This window comes from Danio aesculapii, chromosome 3 (genome assembly GCF_903798145.1).
Source record: "Danio aesculapii chromosome 3, fDanAes4.1, whole genome shotgun sequence".
Lineage (NCBI taxonomy): Eukaryota > Metazoa > Chordata > Actinopteri > Cypriniformes > Danionidae > Danio > Danio aesculapii.
The window spans coordinates 13008903-13034871 of NC_079437.1; the positions used below are offsets into that span (position 1 = coordinate 13008903).

Genomic DNA, 25969 nt, shown 5'->3' on the forward strand with positions numbered 1-25969 from the left:
GACGAGGGAGCGTCACGTCACGCCCACCTGTTCGCTGCATCCTCCTCTCTGTAGTAAAACACCCGTTCACACTTCAGCTGATGATCATTCAGAGCAAGAGACTACACGAGCAGGACGGAAACTTGCTTCACGCCATCTCTCACTTACTCAGGGATTTAACCGAGTCCACAACAAACATTTGACCAAAGGTAAGCGATTCTACTGCTTATTTGTCGTGAGAAAGTCTTGTTAAAACCTTGTTTATGTTTAACTTTGGTTATCTTTTTGAGGTAAATTTGGTTATCTATTATCGTAATTTTTCATAGAAAATATAATTTCATAAAATTACTATTCGGAAATAGTATGATATTAGAAGCTAATGACTGTCAAAGTAGCCTACAATATTCAGTCAATTAAAAAGTGCTGATGTTGTTTTGAAGTCATACGTAATGCAATTTCAGACCGAATATTCAAAGTGGCGTGAAACAATATAGAGACCGTTGAAATGAACGAATTTGCGAAGATTAAACCAACTTTACTTCAATATTTATCCATAAACAAAGCGACTTACGAATGAGGAATGTAAACACTGATTCGTCGTAAAATGTTAATGACAAAATGTGGATGATTTTGTTAGAAAAAATATATATAAGTCAGAATATGGACTGATTAAGAAAGAGAGAGTTCGTGTGTGTAGTTAAATGCCCATATGAAAATATTATGGTAATACCATGTAACGTTTCGGTTCATACTATGGTAAAGTAACGTTAACTTACTTGAATTAATCTGTTGTGATTCTATGGTTACTATGGCAATACAGCAATATAAACATAAAGCAGTTCTACTTCACACTAGATGAAGTACTAAGAGCAAGTACTAAGTACTTCAATCGTCGAAATGTTTTACTAACACCTTGTTTGCATTTAACGTTAGTTATTGTTTCAAAAGCGACTTATAAATGACGAATGAATACAGCGAATTGCCTGTAATAAAACGTTTCTGATTTTGTAAAGAGAAATATAAGCTTTCTAGAGCAGGGAATGATTAATAATGGAGTTTTGTGTCTTGTGTGTACACTGTAAAAAATTCTATGATCAATTAGTCCTGACAGCTTATTTTTAGGTCATTGTAACTTACTAAACCAAGTTAATCTTGTTCTAACTTAATGTTATAATTTATGCAAGCTGTTTTAAGTCAGTTTAACATAATATAAGCTCAATGGACTCATAATGCTAATTTGATTCAGTTTAAAAAAGTCAACCAAGATTTTTTTTACCATGTAGTTAACTTCCTATATGAAAAAATAGCATGTACTATAGTAAAGTACTTAAATTATTCTGTTGTGATAATTTTATAGTTGCAATGGTAATACAACACCTCTAGTAATATAAAAAATGATCCATTACTATCTGTGGGGTATATTATACTACAATAAATCACGGTTTACTGTAATAAAAAATTAAGGTATACTTCAGTTTTATTAGTTTTATCAGATTATAGTTAATCTATGCAGTACGCTGGAGCATTTAAGTGTTGTAAATACTATTATTTGGAGAGTTTAATACATTTTACTTATAGGATGGTTAAAAAACATTATAGCATTTACTATAAATTACTATAGTATTGTATTTTTTTAAGGTGGTTTTATAAAAAAAAGAGGATGTTTTGTTGTTATAAACAACCCAAACTTGGTATGACTTTAATATGAATTTATGAATGAATTAATTTAATAGCATTTTATATTTTTTAAAAAGTGTTTTACGGTGTGTTTTGATGTGATGTTCGAAGTTCCTCTGTCATGTCCACTTGGAATGAGCTCTCAGGAGATTCGTGTTGTTTTGCTGGCTTTTCCTCACTTGCCCTGAGTCATTGTTTTGTAGAGCGTGAGTGTGGCAGTAATTGCAGGATTTCTGCGAATTTACTCACACCGTTGTCATCCAGGATGTTCATGTTTTTGTTTCTTGAGTAAAGAAAGTGTTATCTTTAGGGTTTTTTTTTTAATTTATTTATTTTTTGTTTGTTTTTTGAGAAAAACATTCCAGGATTTTTCCTCTTTGTAGTGGATTTGGGTGCTCAAATGTTCAATTTTTTCAAACTGCTCCGCAATAAAAATATGTTTGAACCATGCTATACTACTATATGAAGTACTTACATTTGATCATACTTACTAGGGTTGCACGGTTTACCGGTACTATGGCAGTATACTGGCGGTGCCACTGTAGTTTGTAAACGGTAGTATTATCATTGTTGGTTTATCTACAATAGATCATGTTGCATGTGGAAAAGTCACTAAACTGCTCACACGTTTGTGCAACAATAGACCATTTTATTTTAATAGTCTGTGGAGCCCTTCAAGGTTGCAAAACTGTAGAATTCTCGCCTTTTATGATAGCCTATTGCACGTTTCGAACGCACGTCTGATAGCATGTACTATAGTAAAGTACTTGAATTAATTTGTTGTTTAAGTACTTTGTTTAAATGAAATCGGTTCATTTCTGTGCCTGTTAAGATGATTTAGTAGCTACAACAACTGCGACAATCTCTTTAAAAGAACGACTCCCAAAGTGAAATTTTGACTTACTTTGGATTTTTACATGATGAGACTGAAAAAAAAAATAGCTGAAAAACCCAAAATAGCAACAGGAAACATTGAAACTATTTTTGACCATATACTTTTTGGCTTTAAGGCAATTATGAATAAAATTCAGGTAGGCTTATTATACCATAAAATATAGTATTTCTGACAACTTTCTTATGAGTTATGAATTACAGTATCGCAGTAGTACTTGGTATCGTGATACTTCAGCTGGTATAGTATCATACGATTAATTAATGGTATCACGACAACCCTAATACTTGCTATAATGAAGTTCTTAAATTAATCTGTTATGGTAATTCTGTAGTTTCTGTGGTAATACTGCAACTACTATAACGAAACACAAGTACTGTGCTACATTTTACTGTAGTAAAAACGAATGTATACTACAGTATTTATTAGTTAATAATACAGTATGCTGTAGCATTCATTAACAAAGGGTTATGCAGTATAATAACAATTACTATAGTTCTAAATCTCTATAGTGTTTGCATCTACCAAGTTACCAAGAATCAAATGATCCCAGCAGAGGAATAAGTATCTTTCCTAGTGAAATGCCATTTTCTTATATAAAATAAACAAAATGTATATAATGTTAGGTTTTCCCAGTACTGGGTTGCGACTGGAAGGGCATCCGCTGTGTAAAACATACGATATGTTGGCGGTTCATTCCACTGGGGCGACCTCTGATGAATAAAGGGACTAAGCCGAAATTAATGAATGATGTTAGATAAGAGTCTTTTGAGCATCATAGAATTTGACTAGATGGAGAAAAATCCTTCAACATTTCATTCTAAACCTTGATTTGTTTACAACTGAAGAAGCAAATGAACAACGTGGATGACAAGGGTTGAGTACAGTAAATCATCAGGAAATTTTTGATCTATTCTTATATTTATCCATTAAAGCAGCAATGAGGAAGTTGTAGTTTTGGTTGATGCCCACATTTCACATCGTATAATCAATGATGTCAGCAGTTTACTTGAGGAACTTGCAGAAACTAGCCAATGTTTACAGAAGAGCCCGCATCAACAGTTGAGCTGAAAGAGGCATGCTGGTCATTGGCGTCAGTTTAGTAATTAAATATTTGGAAGCATTCATTTGATTAGAAACTTCAGTAAAAACTGGAATATTGTGAAATATTATACCAATTCAAAATGTCACTTTTCTATTCCAAAATACTTTATAATATAAAATATTAAATTTTTGCTCAAGAAACGTGTTATCTGTGTTGAAGAATGCTTTATATTATTGTTGTAATAGTTACATAATTCAGTAACGATTAATCTCTTTACAAGGAGAAGATATTGATATGGCAAAATCATATTAGATATAGTAATTGAGAACATGAGAATGCTGAAGCAATTTTCACTCAACATTTGCTTGTAAAAATCACAATTGATTACAAAGAATCAGCAAGTAAGAAATTGAGTCATTGAAAACAACTTAATTTTATTCAGTGCTAAATGTTTAGATGTAAAATCGATTGGGTAGCACTTAAAAATAATGCCACATTAGTCCATGTATTTATTAAAGTGAATGAAGTATGAACAATCTTGTACATCATTTAATATTCATAGTTGAGCATTTACTTGTGCATTATTAAAACCCAAAGCTTGTAAAAATGCACCGTGAGTTAACATGAACTAAAAATGATGAAATGATGAAATGATTAATGAAATTATTTTCATTAATGTTAACAGTGATGAATAAATAGTGTAATACAAGTCATTATTTGTTCATTATGCTATTCTTTATATATATATATATATATATATATATATATATATATATATATATATATATATATATATATATATATATATATATATATATATTATTTTTTTTTTTTTTTTTTTTTTTTTTTTTTTTTTTTTTACATCAATTGTATCATAATACACTGTTAAAACAACAGTGTAAAACTGAATTCAGCGCTTCTCACAGGTTTGAAAGATACTTGTGCTGGTAGCCGGATTGAAGCACACCTTTTAACCAAAGCACATAAATGGTAAACTATATGCAACAAGCAAAAAAAAAAAGTGATTTTTAACCATTTTTTTAATTTATTATGACACTGTTATACACCTCTTTTCAATGGGTTAAAGTTATTTAAAAAGGCTGTTGAAATTAAAGAAATCCACTATTTCTCTTACTTTTATGTTATGTGCACCCATTGACAGGTAAAGACTGCTCTTTCTCTCTCTCTCTCTCTCTCTCTCTCTCTCTCTCTCTCTCTCTCTCTCTCTCTCTCTCTCTCTCTCTCTCTCTCTCTCTCTCTCTCTCTCTCTCTCTCTCTCTCTCTTAAATTGCTTTATTGGCATGATATTTTTTACAGTATTGCCAAAGCGTTTTAGATATGTATAAATTATGTAATAAATTAACATCATTAAATTAAAAAAACGTACAGCATATAAGGAATAAATGGCAGAAAATGAATAAAAATAGACACTAGTGCTAAAAAATTTAATAATTACACAAAAAAAAAGGTGTAGATTATTTAAATAAGGCAGATTAGTTGATTAACCATTTCTAATGGTGTACACATATTTTGCAGCCAGTAGAGATCAGGTCATTTTGTTCTCTCTGAGTATATAGTAAAATTTATCATTTAACGTTTCTCTCATGGTTGTGCGCACGCAGTCAGCTTAGAAAAGGTAATGCATACAAATTACGACAACTTTAGAAAGTGAAAGCAAAAAGTCGAATCCTGGACATTTTAGGAGATTCAGCAACTAACAAAATGGAGACGTTACAAATTCCGCTTTTTTCAATAATAGATCACCTATAGCTTTCGTCATGAGCCACAGCTGTGTTCAAAATGGCATCCATGTTTTCAAAGTGCACTGCAAAGAGAACGCAATTGTAAACATGAAGATCGCTAAAATGATCTTACGAAAGTTGTAAAAATACTTTAAAAAGCAAATTACACCTAAGAGAGATGACTTTAATGCTTTTTAAAAAAATAATTCCAAGTTTAAATGTTAAAATGTTCAAACTGAATAGGGCATGGGAGGATAACTGGGAATAGAACACAACCAGGAACTATCTTTCTAACTACAGCTCTAGAGGTGTAGTTGCAAGCATACAAGTTTGCGACGCATTTTGTTAGATGGCTAACCATGGTTTTCGGAAACGCACCCCAGAGCGAGAAAAGATTTTCAACTGCTTAATCGATCGCAAATGTTTATCTTTCTTGGGGAAATACAAAAAAAGTGTAAAAGGATAATAATAATAGTATTATTGTCACCACCAAATATACTTTGGCGGCCGTTAATAAACCTAGATGGCCCGCCCAAGTAAAGTCTTAGTGTTGGAAACACTGTAATTGCTTATTAAATACTGTAGATTTAGTGTGTCCTATTGACCTTATTCTACAATGCGGAAGATTTTTTTACAACTTCCGATTCAGCTGCCTAAGGGAGAGATGACTAGGAATAGACCGTTTCAATGTGGTGATGTCTTTGGCCAATGAACATTTCTTGCTTATCAAATTTCATAACTGTAACAAGAGGCAAGTCAATCATAACTTTTGTTACAACCGCTATCATAACTTTATTTATCAATATGTGGCTCTTTTTGGATTCTCGGAAGCTCTAGAAATTAAAAATGTAAAACAGGAAATACATTGGGACCGTTGTTTTTGTTTACATCCCTCAAAATGGTCTATAATAAACAGTAGAAAAGAGTCAAACTACTTGCTCTACATACAAGTGTGCTCATGGAATTTTCTTGTGAAACATTTTTTTACAATTAAAATATTATAAGTTGGCAGCACGGTGGCTCAGTTGTTAGCACTGTCACATCACAGCGATGGTTGCTGGTTCGAGTTCATGTTTTGCATGTGAATTGGGTAAACAAAATTTGGCAGTAGTGTATAAGTGTGTGTGTGTGTGTGTGAATGCGAGAGCGTATGGGTGTTTCCAAGTACTGGGTTGCAGCTGGAAAGGCATCCGCTGTGTAAAACCAACACAATCTCACGGCAATTCGTAACTTTTTGATTTAGTGGCTAATTCGTACGAATTCGTACGATCTAATTCGTACAATTTAGTACGATTTGCTCATCACCCAATGACGGTTGGGTTTAGGGGTGGGGTTAGGTGCCACGCCTCCTTTTTAAAATCGTACAATTTCGTACGACTGAACTCGTACGAATTCGTACGAATTAGCCACTAAACTGACAAAACGTAAAATACTTACGTTTTCTCGGGAGATCAGGCTGGTAAAACATATGCAGAAATAGTTGGTTCATTCTGCTGTGACGACCCTTGATAAATAAGGGACTAAGCCGAAGGAGAATGAATGAATATTATTCGTTTTTTCTGTATTATTTTTCACTGTAAAAATAAGTTGCTAACTTACATTTTTTAGTTAACCCAAAGTAATTTTCAACTTTATTACACTAAACTGACTTTATTTATATATGATTCAACTTTGGTTAATGTTTATAATTTTTAATAAGATAATATAACAAAAAACGTACAGTATGTTGATGTGAAGTTGATCAGATCACTTTTTTTCACCTTGTATTTTTAGAAAAATGTTTAACTTTTGTATTTGACATTTTTTCTAAGTGTACTTTCAGTGAATATAACATGTTGGTTGAGTTTTGTGAAAAGTGTCAAATCATTCGTCTCCGTCTCTCCCGGACATGAGCAGATCTCAGTGTCCCGCACGCTCACTGCTGACCAAAACAAAGCCCTCTTTATCTCTGCTGCAACTGCATTTAACACGCAATGTTGTCTGTGATTTACCTCTCAGACGATGACAAACAAAAGGAAACCTGATCTGGTCAAAGAGTATCGGGTTTCAGGGGCTCCAGAAATGGATTAATCATGCAGAACACATTAGTTACTCAGTAAACATTAACAGGCTGCTATGAATGATTGTCTTGTAGGAAACAACAAGCATTTTTGTGAGTGCTGCAGGCTATGTGTATTTCCATTTCTGAGACTTTTGTGGTTTTTTTTATTACTACAGCTCCATTTGGAGGTAAATACTTGTTAGTTGCCGTTAATAATAATTTAAAAACTGATTTTTGTCTAATGAGGAGTCAAAAATGGTGATTTTGGTCTTTTTTTAGCTGTAAAACAACTTATGATTGTGAAAGAAAGGTTTTGTTTTTTTCTGAAGAACTTTCCATTTTAATCTTCAGCATGTGACGAATCAGCAGACTGATAAACATTGAGCTGATCCTGCAAGTCTTTGTATTGTCTCAAGTTTAAGTTTGAGTTTGTTCAGACCACTTTTGTTGTTTCTGTTTTCCACACACACAAAAACCTGACCTCAAAATTTTGAATAGTGATGTATAATGTTACTAAAGCTTTGTGTTCCTGATGCATGTTGTTCTTTACCGAAAATCCTGACAAAGGAGAAAATACTACACAGAAAAGAAAAAAATAAATAAAATGGAACAATTAAAAGGTCTTTGGTTTCGTTAGTGTAGGGATCACATAAGGAAAAGTGCTCGGCATAAATTAGTACATCCGTTTTTCAACTACATTTTATATATTTTTTTAGGTTTTTTAAAATATTTTTATTTAATATTTTTCTCTAACATATACATTTGGGTGTACTTACTCTTTGACCATTTTTTGCAAGTTTTATTGGTTTAGATTAGCTTCAGATTTGGCTTTAGTACTGTCTAATCTAATATACACTACAGTACCTGACAAAAGTCTTGTTGTCGATCCCAGTTGTAAGAGCAACAAATAATAACTTGACGTCTAGTTGAAGTGGCAGAAGGTAGATTTTTCTAATGAATCATCTGTTGAACTGCATCCCAATCATCACAAATACTGCAGAAGCTGCATGGACCCAAGATTCTCATAGAAATCAGTCAAGTTTGGTGAAGGAAAAAGCATGGTTTGTGGTTACATTCAGTTTGGGAGCGTGCGAGAGATCCTCAAAGTGGATAGCAATTTCAATAGTCTGATTTGTGCTGCCCTATACATTACAAACCACAAGAGAAGGCAAATTCTTCAACAGGATTGTGCACCTTCTCATACTTCAGCCTCCACATCAAAGCTCCTGAAAGCAAAGAAGGTCAAGTGCTCCAGGATTGGCCAGCCCAGTCACCAGAGATGAACATTATTGAGCATGTCTGGGGTAAGATGGAGGTGGCATTGAAGATGAATCCAAAGAATCTTGATGAACTCTGGGAGTCCTGCAGGAACGCTTTCTTTGCCATTCCAGATGACTTTATTAATAAGTGATTTGAGTCATTGCAGAGACGTATGGATGCAGTCCTCCAAGCTCATGGGAGTCATACACAATATTCATTCTTTTTCCACTGCACCATGACTTTATATTCTATACTGTACATTATTTCTGTTCAGTGACAAGACTTTTGTCTAAGCAAAGTCAGACCTTACTGTCCTAATTAAATAATTACAAATGAAAGCATGATCATATTTTATTTTGGTAAAATCTAGAGGACTTTGCATTTCATATAAGCCACTTCTGATACCAAATGATTAACTAGAAGTCAAGTTATTATTTGATGTTCCTTAAACTTGGATAGGCAACAAGACTTTTGTTAGGTGGTGTGTATATATATATGCTCAAATATAATATTGTATTGCGTCTTATAGAAAATATTAATTTAAATGATAGATTTATGAAGGGGTGTACTCATATATGCTGAGCACTGTTATTTAATAATACATTATATTAATTATTTAAAAATATTATAAATTACACTCTGCTTTTTGAAATAATTAACATATAGTTAAAAATGTAGAAATCTGGAATATTATTTAAACCCTTTGACCTGTGCCTACATAATACCAATTGTTATGACACTGACCACTTATATGCTGTTATTTGATTTCTGTTTGACTCAATTTGATGATGTTTTTATATTTGTATTCTCTGATGCTATTTAATGCTGAATATTCCTTCTGTTAATTGTGCTTATTATTATATTGTAAATCGATAAAAAATAATGAAATGATGATAATAATAATACATTAAACATTTGTTGTAAAAATGGAACTTGTACAATAGGTGTTTGTCTCAACAAGGCTGTATTTTATTTACTTATTTAAATAATGGAGCAAAAACTAATGGCGACATTTTTTAAACATTTTATTACATTTTACAAACATAAGCAACAGCCATCAAGAACGGAGATCAAAAGGGAAAAAATAGAGAAAACAAAAAACAAACTGTACAGTTACGAACATCAAAAGATACATCAAAAACACTACGTGATGAAAACATTTAATTAAATCAATAAACTAAGTACATAACTAAATGAGGGTCAGATTCCTACATTTACACAACCATGTTAAAATTCAAGGCAATAAAGGGTTACAAACTTATGTATTATTATTAAGAGGGTTTGGCAGGGGTGATCAGTTTAGGTCAGTCCAGCTAGAGAGTTATTGCAACATTTTTAAAGTCTTTCCCATTATTTTGCTTAATTTAATTATCTATTATAATTGTTATTATTATTATTATTATCAATTGGAGGGGAATTTACAGCTAAAACCAAAGGAGAAACTGGAGTCAATGTTAAAATTTAAGTACGATGATTTACTAAAGGGGCTATGGAATATGAGTGAAAATAATAATAATAATAATAATAATTATAATAACAACATTTTATTTTATTCTAAGATTTTGACATTTCTAAAAATTGCAGTTTTATAATGTCAGAATCGTCTGTGTGGAAAACTCACTGTAACTCAGACAGACTGTAATTGTGAAACGCATCACATCGATAGTCCTTTATTGATGATTTTAAGTGTTTATCTGCTTTGTCTTTGGACAACGACCCGACCCAATCCGATCCTCCTGTTCAGTCTTAACAAACTCTGACCTCAGATCAGAGACGTGTCCCCCCTTTCAGTGCTACAACTACTGTATGCTTTCCTTCAGTTAACAGTGACCATAAATGCCCTAGTGTCATCGTAAAAAGACCCTTAAAGGGGTTTCAGCTCTTAAAGTCATTCATACTGGTCGAACAGGTTGCGAGAATGAAGATGTCTGCATATTTATGCCAGTCTGTCAAATAAAATTGCTTAAAACACGGTAATATTTTAGTAAAGTTAAAGTTTGCATAACCAATGATTGATCTTATCCACCCGTGACTCACCCATAAATAAATACGCAGCCTATTTGTTGATTACCTGATTAGCGCATTATCGACAGCACCCACTGATATAGCCAGGAAATTACGTGCTCCTATTGCAGTGTCACCCACGTGACGGAACTCGTCGTGAAAAACGAAAAAAAAATTAAACATGCTAGACTTTCTGCGATGGTGTCGTAAGGCATTGCAGACATGGTATCAGTTGTCGTGAACTATGCCTCATTACACGAGAAGAAACGATTGAACTTTGTGTCACGACGGCCATTTGTCGTTTACGAATCCCCATGACACCCTACGTCAAGGAAATCGTGCCGACAAATTCATGTGATCTGACCGGGGCTTAAATAGAACATCAGAACATAAAATTGCTTAAATGTATGTGTGTTATTCTAAGTATAAATGGATACGCTCTAAAAAAAGATTTTTGCTGTTGTTTAATCTTCTTGTATAAAATAAGCTGAATTAACACAATTCTTGAGGGGATTTTTGGGGACAACTTAATTGTTTTATGTTCAAGTTAACCTAATTTACATATTTATGTGGATTGATCAGTTTGTGTTGGGACAACATGAAGGAATTGTGTGAAACCCAGACATTCTTACAGTGTATATTGTATTTTTACTATATAATTTTGATTTAGTGCCATTTATTTAGTTAATATAATTGTTGTTTTTTGGATTTCTTTCTTTCTTTTTTATTCGCATGCATTTCAACACCTCTTTTAAAACGACATTGTGTGACCTTTAGTGTGCGGAGCCGCAGTCACATGATCAATGCCTCATTTTCTTATATTTGAATAGTGACCTACACTAGTGCTGAATAATGTTATTTCTCATCTCAAACACCTTTTCCACCTCACTCACTGTATGCGTATAAAGTAAAGGAAGCTTTTCGTCTTTGTGTTCCTGACAAAAAAGCTAGTTCAAAGACTCTTTCAATATTAGCTCTGGTCTTTCAGTCTGTTTACATCTCTATTAAAACACGGATCTGACCTTTAAAGAGAACTGGATAGGGTGTATTTATGTTAGTATTGTATTGTATATGTTGAATTACACACCTATTTAGGTCTTCGCAAAGGTTATTGATTAAAACAAACAAGTTCCTGAAATGTTCATAATACAGTTTTGTTAGGGGAAATGATAGTATTTAGGTTGAATATCGTATGTTTCTTATAAATCTTATATTTTGACTTGAATAAAACCATTTAACTGGTAATACTGGAATAATGTTATCAAATTATATGAGTAGTGAGCAAAGAAAACACACTAGGTTCAAGTAAAGTACTTATGAATTGACATTTAGCAGTATGATTGATTGTAAATGTGTAATTTTTTTTTAGTTCTGCTGTCATTTCCTCAATTTGAACACTAAAAAAATAAGTGTTAATCAAGCTGTTTCCAAATTTTGTAATTGAGAGTTTTTTTCTCATTTAATTATGGTTATGAATTGCAATATGGGACATTGGTTTCTTCTTTTAACTTTTGGTGCTGAAAATTAAACTCTTCAACTTTGCAGTTAAATAAAGTCTTGTATAAGAAATAAAGTATATACAAATAAGTCTGTAAAATAACAGGCAGAATATCATATATACAGTGTGTAGATAAATATTGAACACGTCACAATTTTTCTCAGTAAACATGTTTCTGAAGGTGCCGTTGACTTGAAATTTTCGCCGGATGTTAATAACAACCAAAGAAATACAAAAAACAAATCTAATTAGTTTACAAATGAAGTTTTGTGTAGTAAAATGAAATGACAAAGGATAAAAGTATTGAACACATGAAGAAAGGGAGGTCTAGGAAGGTAGTGAAAGCTCAGACAGCAGCTGAAATCTCTCAGAAGTTATTCAGCAACCCTCTGCCCTTCCTTATTGTAAATTAATATCAGCTGCTTCAGTCCAACATCTACATTATCAGGATGATAAGGATGAAACCAGAGTGGACATTTCAGCAAGAAAATTATCCAAAACACAGGCAAGGAAACTCTCGAATGGTTTCAGAGAAAGAAAATAAAGCTCTAGAACTTTCCCAGCCCATCATCTGACTCAAATCCATTACAAAATACCAAATAAAGGTCTGTTTGGATAGACGAAACCCACAGAACCATCAAGAGTTTTACACTCTGTTGAAGTCTGTGAAAAATCACACCTGAGCAATGCATGTGACTTCATTCTCCATATGAGCGTCATCTCTAAGCTGCCATCAATTTTAATTTAGCCAAACAACTACAGTAGTTCTTCATCGAGTACTTCATCATACAAAATCATTCAAGCAGTTGTGTTTATTGTATGTTAGTGAATTTAGCTGTGAACATTAACATGTTTACTTGTTTTTAAGAAACGTATTAGTCTTCGTTTTGATTGCAAAAACCAGAGAGAAGTCCTCTACTAAAAACATGTTTGCTTGTTTTTTAGGTTTCACATCCATCCAAGAAAATGGGTTGCTTTGGATTTTTGAAAACCATGATGTTTCTCTTCAATGGCATCATCTTTGTAAGTATAGACCATGTTGTACACAGAGGAGATTATCAAAATTGGAGAACAGTTTATGAACGCTTGATGTTTTCATTGTTTTGGTGTTTTCAGCTTCTGGGAATTGCTTTACCTGTTTCAGTGTGTGACGGTAAACAAGTTCCTGCATGACAGAAAAGTTCCTCAGGAAAAATAAATAAAAATAGTGTAGCCTTTTGATTTTTTCTGCTGATTACAGTTCACGTTCTCTTAAATGTCGTGAGAATAATATAATCTCTTAGATTGCACATTTATGGTAAAGTAATCTGACTACTTTTGGATTACATTTAGATTACTTTTGTGCTAACCCTTATTATATATCACATATATTCAAGTAGGATAATCTTGTATTTTCGTTAAGGTTAGGGTTATCAGCAAAAAGAGCCTCAGAAGAAATTAACGCTAATAAACCTAGTTAGTGTTTGCTAATAGTAAACCTGATTGAAACAAAATCTCATAATTTTCAAGAATTTTATGTAATCTTTATGTAATCATGTAATCAAGAAAAAATGTCTATAGTCTAATCATGAATATTTTACTCTAATTACAAGTACTTGATTTTTGGAATCTGATTACATGCCTCAGATTACATATCATCTGTTCCTATTCAGCTTTGACTATTATTACCAGTGTTATTCCAATACAGTCGAGAAAATGTGCAGAGAAAACCCCAGAGCAATCTGCAGTCTCTCCCCAGGACAATCTGATGTTCCTCAAATTTGCTGTACTCTTTATCCTTGCCTCATCCCACTTTTGTATTTTCACAGCTGGTTCCTGACTCAACAGCCCTCTCCCAGCTACACCTTTATGACCCCAATTTAAAGCCCCATCTTCTCTTTGGCCCTTATAATTTACAGATCTAATGCATTCATAACTGTTATTCCACATATAGTTCAAATTTGGCAATCATGACTAGTGTTTATGTCTCAAACGTCTAAACTTGACCCTTCTCTCCCATACAATATGTGTCTTTTGAAACACACATCACAGTTTTAACATATGTTTTATATGATTCATGTTTTCCTGGTTGTATTTACACATGGTTCTCATTACACTTCATTGTGTCCCCAAGTCATCTCTCGTGCTCTTTTATGACCCCTTACGCCTTAACATATCTGTTTTCAAAGACATATAATGGCTGATTCATGTGGCCCTTCACTTTTTATGAAATGTGTCTTTACCTAGTTTTAGAAAATAAAAATCTTCTTCACCAGCCTGTCTGGGAATTTGAACGAGTTTGTGACTTTCTAAGGATGCACAATAATCTGGAAATCATATATTAATGACCAACTTCGCTTGCTATGGCTGAAAGGTTCGATCTTTGGACTTCCTGCTGTTTCAGTCATTCCAGAAAGACTGCTCACCATCCTGCAGAGTCAGTACAAACTGGACAGTTTATTAGAATTAATCCGATAATTAATGAATTCACCACCAGTTACCTTAGTTTTATTAAGACTAAGCCGTGATCCCGACATTTAGGAAGTTGTAGATTGTTCTCTATATTTGATCTCCGCTGTTTGACAAAATCTTAAATTGTATGTGTGACTTTTTTTAATTTCGTGAGAAACTGTCCAATTTATAGTTTCAATCCAAATGATTTCCAGTCATATTCACTGTGAGTTTATCTGTAAAACTGTGTTTTTTCTCAGAGAAAGGACTGTATGCTGATGTTGAAGTGCAATAAGTGCTGTCTTTTTTGCAAGCAGATGTCCAAACAAACAAGCAAATGACTCCATTTTCATGTGTTTTATCTGGGTCACATGCAAATAATATGATGTAAATTCTACATATTGCATTTCGTTCACTTTGTGCGCACTAAAGAACTTTTCAAGAAAATTCTCCTACAGATGCACATGAATTCATTCTAGTGTTGCGCAGTTTGGATAAAAGTGGTAGCATGCACAAGACTGGTCATTTGCATAAAACAAGACCAAAACATCTCCATAAAAGGGCATTTTACAACAGCCTTCTGTCACTCTGGTTAAGCAAAATATGGCTCTCTAGATGCACAACAGAGTGTGGATTAAATACAAACAGCTCTTATACATAGCCAGATTACATAGATTTTCTTTTAGATCTAATTAGCCAATCTGTGATTTTATTCAGCTACAATTATAATACAGCTTTTCAGCTTTGACTAGCCTTTCAATTTGAATTTAATCTGAAAATTAGTATCTTGCAAAATAACAAGTAAAATATGTACCGTCATCATGGCAAAGAAAAAAATTTGACAATAATTAATAACTATTATCCCGGACGAGCCCCCAATTATGTTACAGCATCAGTCATAACACAAGTGAGGGAAAACACAAATGGATCGGTCTAGGGGATTAATTAAGACAAACAAACAAAATAATAACAGTTGGGGAGGAATCACAATAAAACAATGGCTGAACACTAAAGGAGCACAACTCCACGTCTGAACAGCCACTCCAGTCCTCGCCCCCGAAGCGCTGTAACGTGGGCTCATATAACCCCAGCAATCAATGATCCGCAGTTGCAAAGGAATCTACTTCAGTGATTCTCAATTTTAGGCCCCGTTTGCACTAATACGTTTTCGTTTTAAAATGGCGTTTTAGAACGAAAACGATCCGCGTCCACACGGACGTTTCATCTAAAATTTCTGAACACCTTTTAGTCCACACTACACCGCTGAAAACGCACATCATGTGACCACACACACACTCTGGCATGCGCTAAAAGCTGATTCAGCGTATTCTCGCGTCTGAGAACAGTCAGCGGGAGCTCTAATTCATCAATCGTGATCTATATTTCATCTTGTGTAGACCTATATCTAACGACTCTGTCTTTTGAATCTATTAGCTTATTTTTTCTTAGGTAACGTGATTTGGCTGAGCGCAAAGATAAGTTAATATATATCTATTAGTTTATGTAACCACATACACTGATTCCACACGTTTGACCGATTGCTTGCAGTCATTTCCTATATTGTATAAACTTATTGTACTTTATACTTTTATAGTTATTATTGATTATTAAAATTATTGCTTACTGATTATTATTCAGCAAAAGAGATTTTTGGCAATTTCATATTTCACCATGCATTTCCTCTGATAATCTTAGTCCATATAGCCTGACATATTGCCAAAACCACACAGTGGGGCTAATGTTTTATATTTTTCACTGAAAATAAAAGGAGGCAGTTATTAGGCTCCGTTTTGTTATAAATTGGCATACAGTGGAGATGACTGGCATATAAATATTTACATGATGCCTTAACATTTTTGGTTTCTGTTATGTTTAAGTTGTTAAAATAAAAATTAAAAGAGACATTGCTTTGTCATATTTTCATTTTAATGTTAAGATAGATAAAACAGCCAGGGTGAATGACGTTATAAAAGTACTGCCGTTACATGTAAAGATTTACCCGACGTGTCCTCACATCCTCCAGAGTTTATTATAAACTTGCGAACTCTGAACTTACAAGAACTTTTTGTACTTTATATTGAGAAAAAGCCCCAATCAGGTAGCGAATGTCTGCAGCCACGCCTCCATTTTCAGATGCCTCCGTTTCCTCACATCCACACTGACACAGAGCAGTAGCGTTATAAATCCAAAACAGCCTCTTCAGCGTTTCCAGGGGCTCAAACTAAAGGGTAGTGTGGACGAATGGCGTAACCATAGCAAAAGCTATGCGTTTTAAAACTAAAACGTATTCGTGTAAGCAGGGCCTTATTAAACTATTAGAATTGCAATATTTTATTCAGAACCCACAGAAGATAAACAATAGTAGTTAATAGTTACATAAAAAAAAACAACAACATGAAAATATTTGTATATTTATAACCGCCTCTGAGGAATGTTGGGGTCGCGAGTCACTGGCATTCTCGCAGGCTGAAAAGTTTGGGAACCCCTGATCTACTTAATTAAAACAAAAGCAGGTACAAAACTCTAGAGGGCGACAAAATAGCAAAAATAAAAAAATAAAAAAACATGGACTTGGAACAAACTACCACTTTAAAAAAATTTGGAAAATTCAACGAATAATTTTTTAAGTAAGTGGTTGCACTGAAATTAAACAAACAAATTCAATTTATTAATGTTTATTAATTAACTTCATTTGTTTGTTTGAATTCAGCCCATATAAATGGTTTGCAACCAGTTACCTTAGAAAAATAAATTAATAAAATAAATAAATTCAATAAATATTTTTAGTGTATTGTTAAAATTGTGTTGTAAAATCTTCTATCTGTTAAACAGCTCTTGGGAAAATTTTGAAAAAGAATTAAGTAATGAGTATAAATAAGTATATTTACTAATTAAGTGTATTTACAGTATATATAAAATGTGCGTGTGCATTTTATGAAATATACAGTAAGGGATGCAGTATCAGTGTTGCATTCACTTAACTAGATCTAACAAAAGGCCATTCAATAGTATTAAGTAGTTTACTTATTCATTTGCATAAAGAACACCCGTGTGTGGAATAGACTTAAAATTATAATCAATATGTCTATTTTTAGACACAAGCCTACTTGAAACACTAAAGTTGTCAACTTTTTTATCTATGTTGAACCTAAAACCTCTTAATTTCAAACATTTTAATCAATGCAACTGATTTTTAAAATCTGATTACAATGTTTGGAGAACATGTAAACAGATCTGCGATTAGATTCTGTTCATTCACATTAAAAATAAACGGTGCCTGTAAACAGCCAATGATATTAAAATATTAAAGATGCTGTATTTCACACCATGATTTCCTAAAAGACTGGCTTTAAAGATTGATCTGACTGAACACTGGTCATAATTGCAAATAACTAGTCACATCTTCAGGTGGCACGGTGGCTTAGTGGTTAGCACTGTTGCCTCACAGCAAGAAGATCACTGGTTCGAGACCCAGCTGGGCTAGTTGGCATTTCTGTGTGGAGTTTGCATGTTCCCCCCTCATGGGTTTCCTCCAGGAACTTCGTTTTCCCCACAGTCCAAAGACATGTGCTATAGGTGAATTGGATGAACTAAATTGGCCATAGTGTGTGTATGTGAATGAGTGTGTATGGGTGTTTCCCAGTGCTGAACTGTGGCTGTAAGGGCATTCGCTTTGTAAAACACATGCTGGAATAGTTGGCAGTTCATTCTGCTGTGGTGACCTCTAAAAAATAGGGGACTGAGACGAAGGAAAATGAATCAATGAATGAATCACAGCTTCAATAACGAACTTTTTTTGTGTTTGTTGTTTTTGTGCAGCTGGCAGGAGGGGTTATTCTCGGTGTGGGCATCTGGGTGAAGGTGGACAATGGCTCCGTGCTGAATTTTCTGCAGAATTTACCAGGCGCTTCGAGTCAGATGGGACAGGTGTTGAATGTGGGATACCTGCTGATCGCTTTGGGAGCTGTGCTGGTCATCCTGGGCTTCCTGGGCTGCTGTGGAGCCATCAGAGAGAGCAAGTGTATGCTGATGCTGGTACGTCAGAAGACACCCAAAACACACATAAATCCAGTATTAGTAACAATAGTAAAAATAAAAACAATTCTTACAAGAAACCTTTGAACTGTAGTACATGTACAGGATAATGTTTGAAATGTGATATGTTTAAATTCTGTTAATATAACGCATTCATATAATTAATTCATTATTATCGTTATAAACAACACTAAAGAAGTGTAGAATTGTGAAACATTATATATATATATATATATATATATATATATATATATATATATATATATATATATATATATATATATATATATATATATATTTTTTTTTTTTTTTTTTTTTATTATTATTATTTTGTCCTCATTTCTGCTCCCACCCACTCCTAAAGGATAAAAATTAATAAATTAAATAAAAATGTTTAATTAATGGAATAAATTTAATTATATTAATAAAAAGTAAAAAGTTTGTAACTTTTTAAAAAAGGCTGTCAATTTAATGTATTATTTAAATTAAATTATTATTATTATTATTATTAATTATGCTTATTAAAAGTAAAATGTTTGAAAATAGGATGTTTTATTTAGAGCTGTCAATTTCATACATTATTTTAAATAGTTAGTTATGGCAGGAAATATGCAGTTTTGGGAGCTTACTCTGTTTACTGACATTTTAAATTAATAACAAAATATAGTAGTATAGAATAGTGGAAAGAAATACTTTTCTGTTCCCACCCACCCCAAAGATGAACATAAAATAAATAATCAATTAAATAAAATACAAAAATGTGTAATAATAATGAAATAAATTCAATTGTATTAATTAAAAGGATAAACTTGCATGAAAATAACTGCATAATAAACACAACACTTAAATAAAACAGCAATATTGAATATGTGAGTCGTTTTCAACAATATTGACAGGATCCATAAAATGTATAAATAAAATAATTTTGTTATAAAATAAATGTTTTGCTCATAATTTAACAAAAAGAAGTAAAAAGTGTGTATGTTTTTATATATATATATATATATATATATATATATATATATATATATATATATATATATATATATATATATATATATATATATATATATATATATATATATATATATATATATATATATATATATATATATATATTTTTTTTTTTTTTTTTTTTTTTTTTTATATATATATACATACATACATACATACATACATACATACATATATATATATATATTGTACAGCTCTAGTATGTATTACTGTTACATAGGGCTGCATTGATATCGTAATGTGATCACTCCCAATAGTCACATCATAGAATAAGCAGTGTAGATTATAATTGATTATTTCACAAGTGTTTTTTGAGCCCTGTGACTGTATGAGGATTTTAAAAGCATTCAGGCATAAGAAATTGTGCCGTTTGTAACTTTCAGAAATGAATTACGATTCATTTTATTTAATTGTTTATACAATGAAAACTATGCAGTATTATTTTATATTTAATTATTTAATTACTGTTTACTTGAATACAGAAATTTGTTGAATTTGTTTATGCTCGTAGATGGTTTATTATATATTATGCAAATGCACTCCCCTACAGCATCATCCCAATCAATCTAAAATGATAAATTCATTCCAAATATTTATTCAAGTCATCTGGTGAAATTGTATTTATATCGCAATAAATATTGCAGAATGAAAAAATATTGCAATGTATAGCATGTATTAGGGCTGATATTGGAAAAATCTAACAAAGCATGTATAACACATCAACATAAATATGGAGAAATTTAAACTGCCATCATAACGACGCCCTGAATAATTCTTAGATTAGCAAACTATAGAACAATTAACGTATTAGGAAAGAAGTTATGAATAGGTTCCAGAAAATAGAATTGTGTTGCCTTTCGTATATTTGTAAATGAATGAATAAAAAAATATTGAAGCCCCAAGAGAGGGGAGTATTTTATTTCCAGAATAAAAGATAGTCTAATTAATCACAGAATTGTGTAATTAATTACATGAAACATTTCAATTGATTTACAGTCCTAGTTTAAATATTGGTTTTGTACATTTTAGTACATTTATGTATAAGTTCCTCCATCTTGTACTGAAGTGGTAAAATATTATTAGAAATTCTGTAATATGTGTTGAATTGAAATGATTTTTCATGCTTCCTCTCCTCAGTTCTTCATCATTATTCTGATCATCTTCATTGCTGAAGTTGCTGGAGCGATTGTAATTCTGGCGTTTAGGCCGCTGGTGAGTTTTTGCATGTGATATTTTACACATAACTCTTAATGCATGCAGATGGAAATAGCCCAGGCTCTTCTTTTTGTGTATTTCAGGCAGAAACGCTGATAAAACAGTTGGGAGTTGATGCTGTGAAAAGCCTCCAAAGTGACTTTGGGAAAAACGCAGACGTCACTGGATTGTGGAACACAACAATGGCTGGGGTTTGTAAAACTTTGGTTAATGAAAAAAGAATTACATGTTTACATTACTGTAGAATCATATTTTTTGTATGTAATTGGTAGTTTTTGTTTCACGTTTTTCCTCTTAATTCTGAGTCTCGCCTTTCTGACCTTTAATTTTTTTTACTTTCTGACATTTTGACTTTTTTTACACCTTGCAATTCTGTCTTTTTTATAATAAGTTCTCATTTCACTTTTAGAATTCTGAGTTACATCTTATTTCTGAATTTTTTTTAGAATTAGTTTACATCTCACTTCTGACTTTTTTTTTTTAGAATTCCAAGGTCACATCTCACATTTCTTTTTTTAAAGTCAGAGTTACAGTTATTTTACACTTCTGCTTTTTTCAGAATTCAGAATTAAGAGTATATTTATCTCACAGACTTTTTTAAATGAACAGTTCACATCTCATAGTTCTGATGTTTTGATTTTAAAATAATGTGTTTACATCTCTCAATTCTTTTTTTAAATCTTGCAATTCTGATATTAGAATTCTAAGTTCATATACCACAGCTTTGACTTTTTAGGAGTTTTTAGGAGAATTAGGAGTTTACATCTTACAGTTTTGACTTTTTTTTTAAACTTGACATCTCGCAGTTCAGATTTTTTCTTTTAGAATTTTTTGTATAAATCAGCCTATTCTGCCAAGTTCTCACAGTTGAGAATGCTGCACAATTTTCTTTTTTACATATCGGAGTTTGCATCTCAGTTCTGACTTTTTAAGAAATCAGTTTTTCTTGTCCTGAGAATTCTTCTGAGAGTACTTCAATGTTTTGCCTTCAGTATTCTGAGTTTATATCTTGCGTTTTTTTATCTGTTTTCTCACAAATTCACATCTCAAAATTCTCAAAAAATTAAAAAATGTTGCATTTAAGCTTTTCTTTTAATCTATGGCAAAATAAATTAGCTTCAGAAGAGAAGATCTGTTGCTCATAAAGATTATAAAACTTTCATTCAATAAAACCATAGTATTTCGTAGCATTGAACATCACCTGAGCAGATATGAATATATTTTATTTACTATTTATATTTGATCAGCAGCTGATGTTGAATCTAACTCTCACTGCTTCTGTATGTCCTGTAGATGAACTGCTGTGGATTCAACAACTACACCGATTTCACAAACTCTTACTTCGTGAACACCACCAAGAATTACCCAAATCAGTGCTGTAACACATCTCCCTGTAATCAGACGGCTGTTAGGAATTCGGTGAGCCATTAGTTATACATATTAATTTACAGTCTTGAAGAAGTTGTAGAGGATTGGAAACCTTTTCATCTTTATATTTGTGTGTTTTTCCCGTAGACTGTATCAGGTTGTTTTCCAGCACTGATAAACCTGGTCGACAAAAATGCGGTTATTATCATAGCCGTAGCATTGGGCATCGCTGCGCTTGAGGTAAAGCACACGTTTCATTTCTATCAATGCTTTTCAAAGGGATTTTAAGACTACAATTTACAGTAAACCATTCAAGTTGGGATTTAGTATTTACTCAACATTTAAGTTAAAAAGTAAATGCAAACGGTGTAAATTGCACAAGTTAGCATATCTTCCAGAGGGAGATTTACAGATACCCCTTAATAACTTGCTTTAATGACTGATTTATTGTATTTGGTTTGAGATATAAATAAATAAATAAATAAATAAATAAATAAATAAATAAATAAACAAAATGTTAAATCTTATATATATATATATAGTGTGCAAACTTTTTTATTTATATCTCAAACTAAATGTAATCTGGCTTGAGATATAAATAAATAAATAAATAAATAAATAAATAAATAAATAAATAAATAAATAAAATGTTAAATCTTATATATATATATATAGTGTGCAAACTTTTTTATTTATATCTCAAACTAAATGTAATCTGGCTTGAGATATAAATAAATAAATAAATAAATAAATAAATAAATAAATAAATAAATAAATAAATAAAATGTTAAATCTTATATATAGTGTGCAAACTTTTTTTAATTTATATCTCAAACTAAATGTAATCTGGTTTGAGATATAAATAAATAAATAAATAAAATGTTAAATCTTATATATATATATATATATAGTGTGCAAACTTTTTTTATTTATATCTCAAACTAAATGTAATCTGGTTTGAGAAATAAATAAATAAATAAAATGTTAAATCTTATATATAGTGAGCAAACTTTTTTTATTTATATCTCAAACTAAATGTAATCTAGTTTGAGATATAAATAAATAAATAAATAAATAAATAAATAAAATGTTCAATCATGTATAGTGTGCAAATGTTTATTTATATCTCAAACTAAATGTAATATATAGTGTACAAATATTTAAAAATATCCTTAGTCTATAATTTCGAAAAAATAGAAATCATATAAAAATATGCATCAAATATTGTTGGTGAACGCATATATTATATATTTATACTTGTATATATTATAGATAATCGCACTTTTGATTACTTTTGCTGTTAACAACACTGATGAATAACATGCTGTGGTATTACATTAGGGCTGCACAATATTAGAAACATCTGACGTTGCGATATTTTGTTTTGCTCCGATATATATTGTGATATAAATATAATTTCACCAGATGATTTGAAGAGCTTTATTTGGAAAGATGTCATTAATTTAGATTGACTGAGATGATCAAGACTTTTTCTATGCAGTGGATCTGCATAAATTAGAATCAATTACATGCAAAAATAAATAAACAATCAGTGCTTTATGGTTTTCTGGGAAGCCTAACAGTATTCAAATGCAGAAATTGAACAATCAAACATAAAATTACAATCATCACTGTATAAAGAATTTAAAAATAATAATTCAATAATGTCTTTATTATTAAATGAAATATCTTTATGAATAATTTAGTAATATCTTTATTATCATTATAATCTAATCCTGCAATGCCACTATTGCAGATATTGCAATATCGATGCTCAAACGATATAATGTTCAGCCCTACTAGACAATCTAGAGCCAAAAGTAAAGCTCGTAATTTAGCATTTTTAATTTAGATAAATATAAAAATACTAAGAGATCATGAAATTTTGAAGATGCTCTTTATAATTGCATAACATGCACTAATTATACACCTAATTTATTTATTCATATATCATTTTGACCTTAATATATCTAATTATAACCCAAAATATGATCAAGAACCCTTTTATGAAGACATTTATGAATGGTTATTCACTTTTCTTTCTTTCTGTGTTGTGATTTTTCAGCTTGCGGCGATGATCGTGTCCATGGTCCTGTACTGTAAAATAGGCTCAAAGGCTTAACGTGTCACTTTAATTGAAATATCTATCCAATGACTCCTCTGATGATTGAGGATAAGGTGGATCATCGGTCGTGATGGTTTCATTCTGGATAAGAATGTCTGCTTAAAGGGATAGTTCACCCCAAAGATCATTTATTTAACATTCATGATTTTTGTTCTTCTATTGAACAGAAAGGGGAAAAGGGGGAGAAAATAGCCATTGACATCAATAGTAGGGACAAAAAAAATACCATGGAAGTCAAAGGTTGTTTTGTTTCCAACATTATTCAGTATATTTTTCGTTTCATTCAACAGAATAAACTAAATTTGGGGGAACTATCCTTTTAATACCTTGAATGAAGAACTAAATTCAGACTGGCAGTCTGAAATTTTAACATTTTACAGTAATAAAATTAGACATTTTAATGATTAGCATTTCATTGAGACTGATTATTATTATTATTTTGTACTTTTTTACTTATGTACCGTCTGTTTTATTATTTAAAAGCATAAAACCCAAAGCCTTGCTTTGTAATTCTAAACACACTACTGTCATTATATGTGCAATGACCAAAATATAGGCCAAATGTTTTCAAGCAAAATGTTGCTGATTGTAATTTATTGCAAACCTTTTACAAGCCAATGGCATTTACACAACTTGCCTTTTCATGTAATAAAGCACAATGTTTTGTTTAAAATGTGATGTATAAAGTTTTTACAAACAACCTGATTATATTATGTTGCTAAATGTTCATATACGATGTTTATTTTGGTGATAATTACAGATATAAAGGACATTTTTGTGGTGGTGTTGTCTTTTATGTTTTCCAACTGTAAATCCACTAATGTATTGTAAATACTGTTGTTATTACAAAAATAAACTGAAAAGGTGGTTTTTCTACCATGGTTTGTGTCCTGTGAGGACATTTTTACCCGGTTACAAAGTTATAAATGGAGATGAATTCACTTTAGAGGGTGAACAAAACATTCACCCTCAGTGGTTACATCTGACGACTCAATATAACTACAAGTTTCTCATCTAAAACAATATTAAAATGAATCGTTTCGTTATTATTTACTCACCTTTGTGTGTTTTTTAGACTCCTTAAAAGGGAACATCTCTTATTTTATAAGGATCACCGCCCTCTGCTGGCGGCAGAGGATCTTTTCTTTTCGCGGGCTCCTCTGCTCTCTAGTGGAAGAAAGGGTTTATGACGTAAAATGGCTGACTGTCTCGTGGATTGACGTAATGCCAAACAATACAGTGACTAAAAAATATGCTCGATAAAAGGTGTTATTTGCTCTTATTTACACAAAAGTGATTGAATGTGTTGTTAATTTTTACATCTTGCAAGGTAAGTATTTTATTCATAAACAGCCATTTGGAAGATGCATCTCCAAAATGTAGGTTTGATTTATTTTTATAGTAAATGGAAAAAGGTAAAAGTTATCTTATTGTTTATAGGTAAAACATTTTTATAACTTCATCTCGACAAAGTTACACTACCTGACAAAAGTCTTGTCGCCTATCCAAGTTTTAGGAACAACAAATAATAACTTGAAGAAGTGGTTTATATGAAAGGCAAAGACCTCTACATTACGCTTATTTCACCACAATAAAATATGATCATGCTTTGATTTTTAATTACTTAATTAGGACAGTAAGGTC

General features: G+C 31.8%; 1 protein-coding gene across 1 annotated transcript; it reads left to right on the forward strand.

The window, feature by feature from the left end:
• The first annotated feature begins 72 nt into the window (after positions 1–72).
• tspan34b (tetraspanin 34b) lies at positions 73–25088 on the forward strand. The gene is made up of 8 exons (XM_056450188.1): positions 73–188; positions 13084–13161; positions 18388–18603; positions 20755–20829; positions 20916–21023; positions 22126–22251; positions 22348–22440; positions 24266–25088. Exons 2-8 carry the CDS (start codon positions 13105–13107, stop codon positions 24320–24322), a joined length of 732 nt encoding a protein of 243 aa, XP_056306163.1. The 5' UTR covers positions 73–188; positions 13084–13104; the 3' UTR covers positions 24323–25088.
• The last annotated feature ends 881 nt before the right edge of the window (positions 25089–25969 follow it).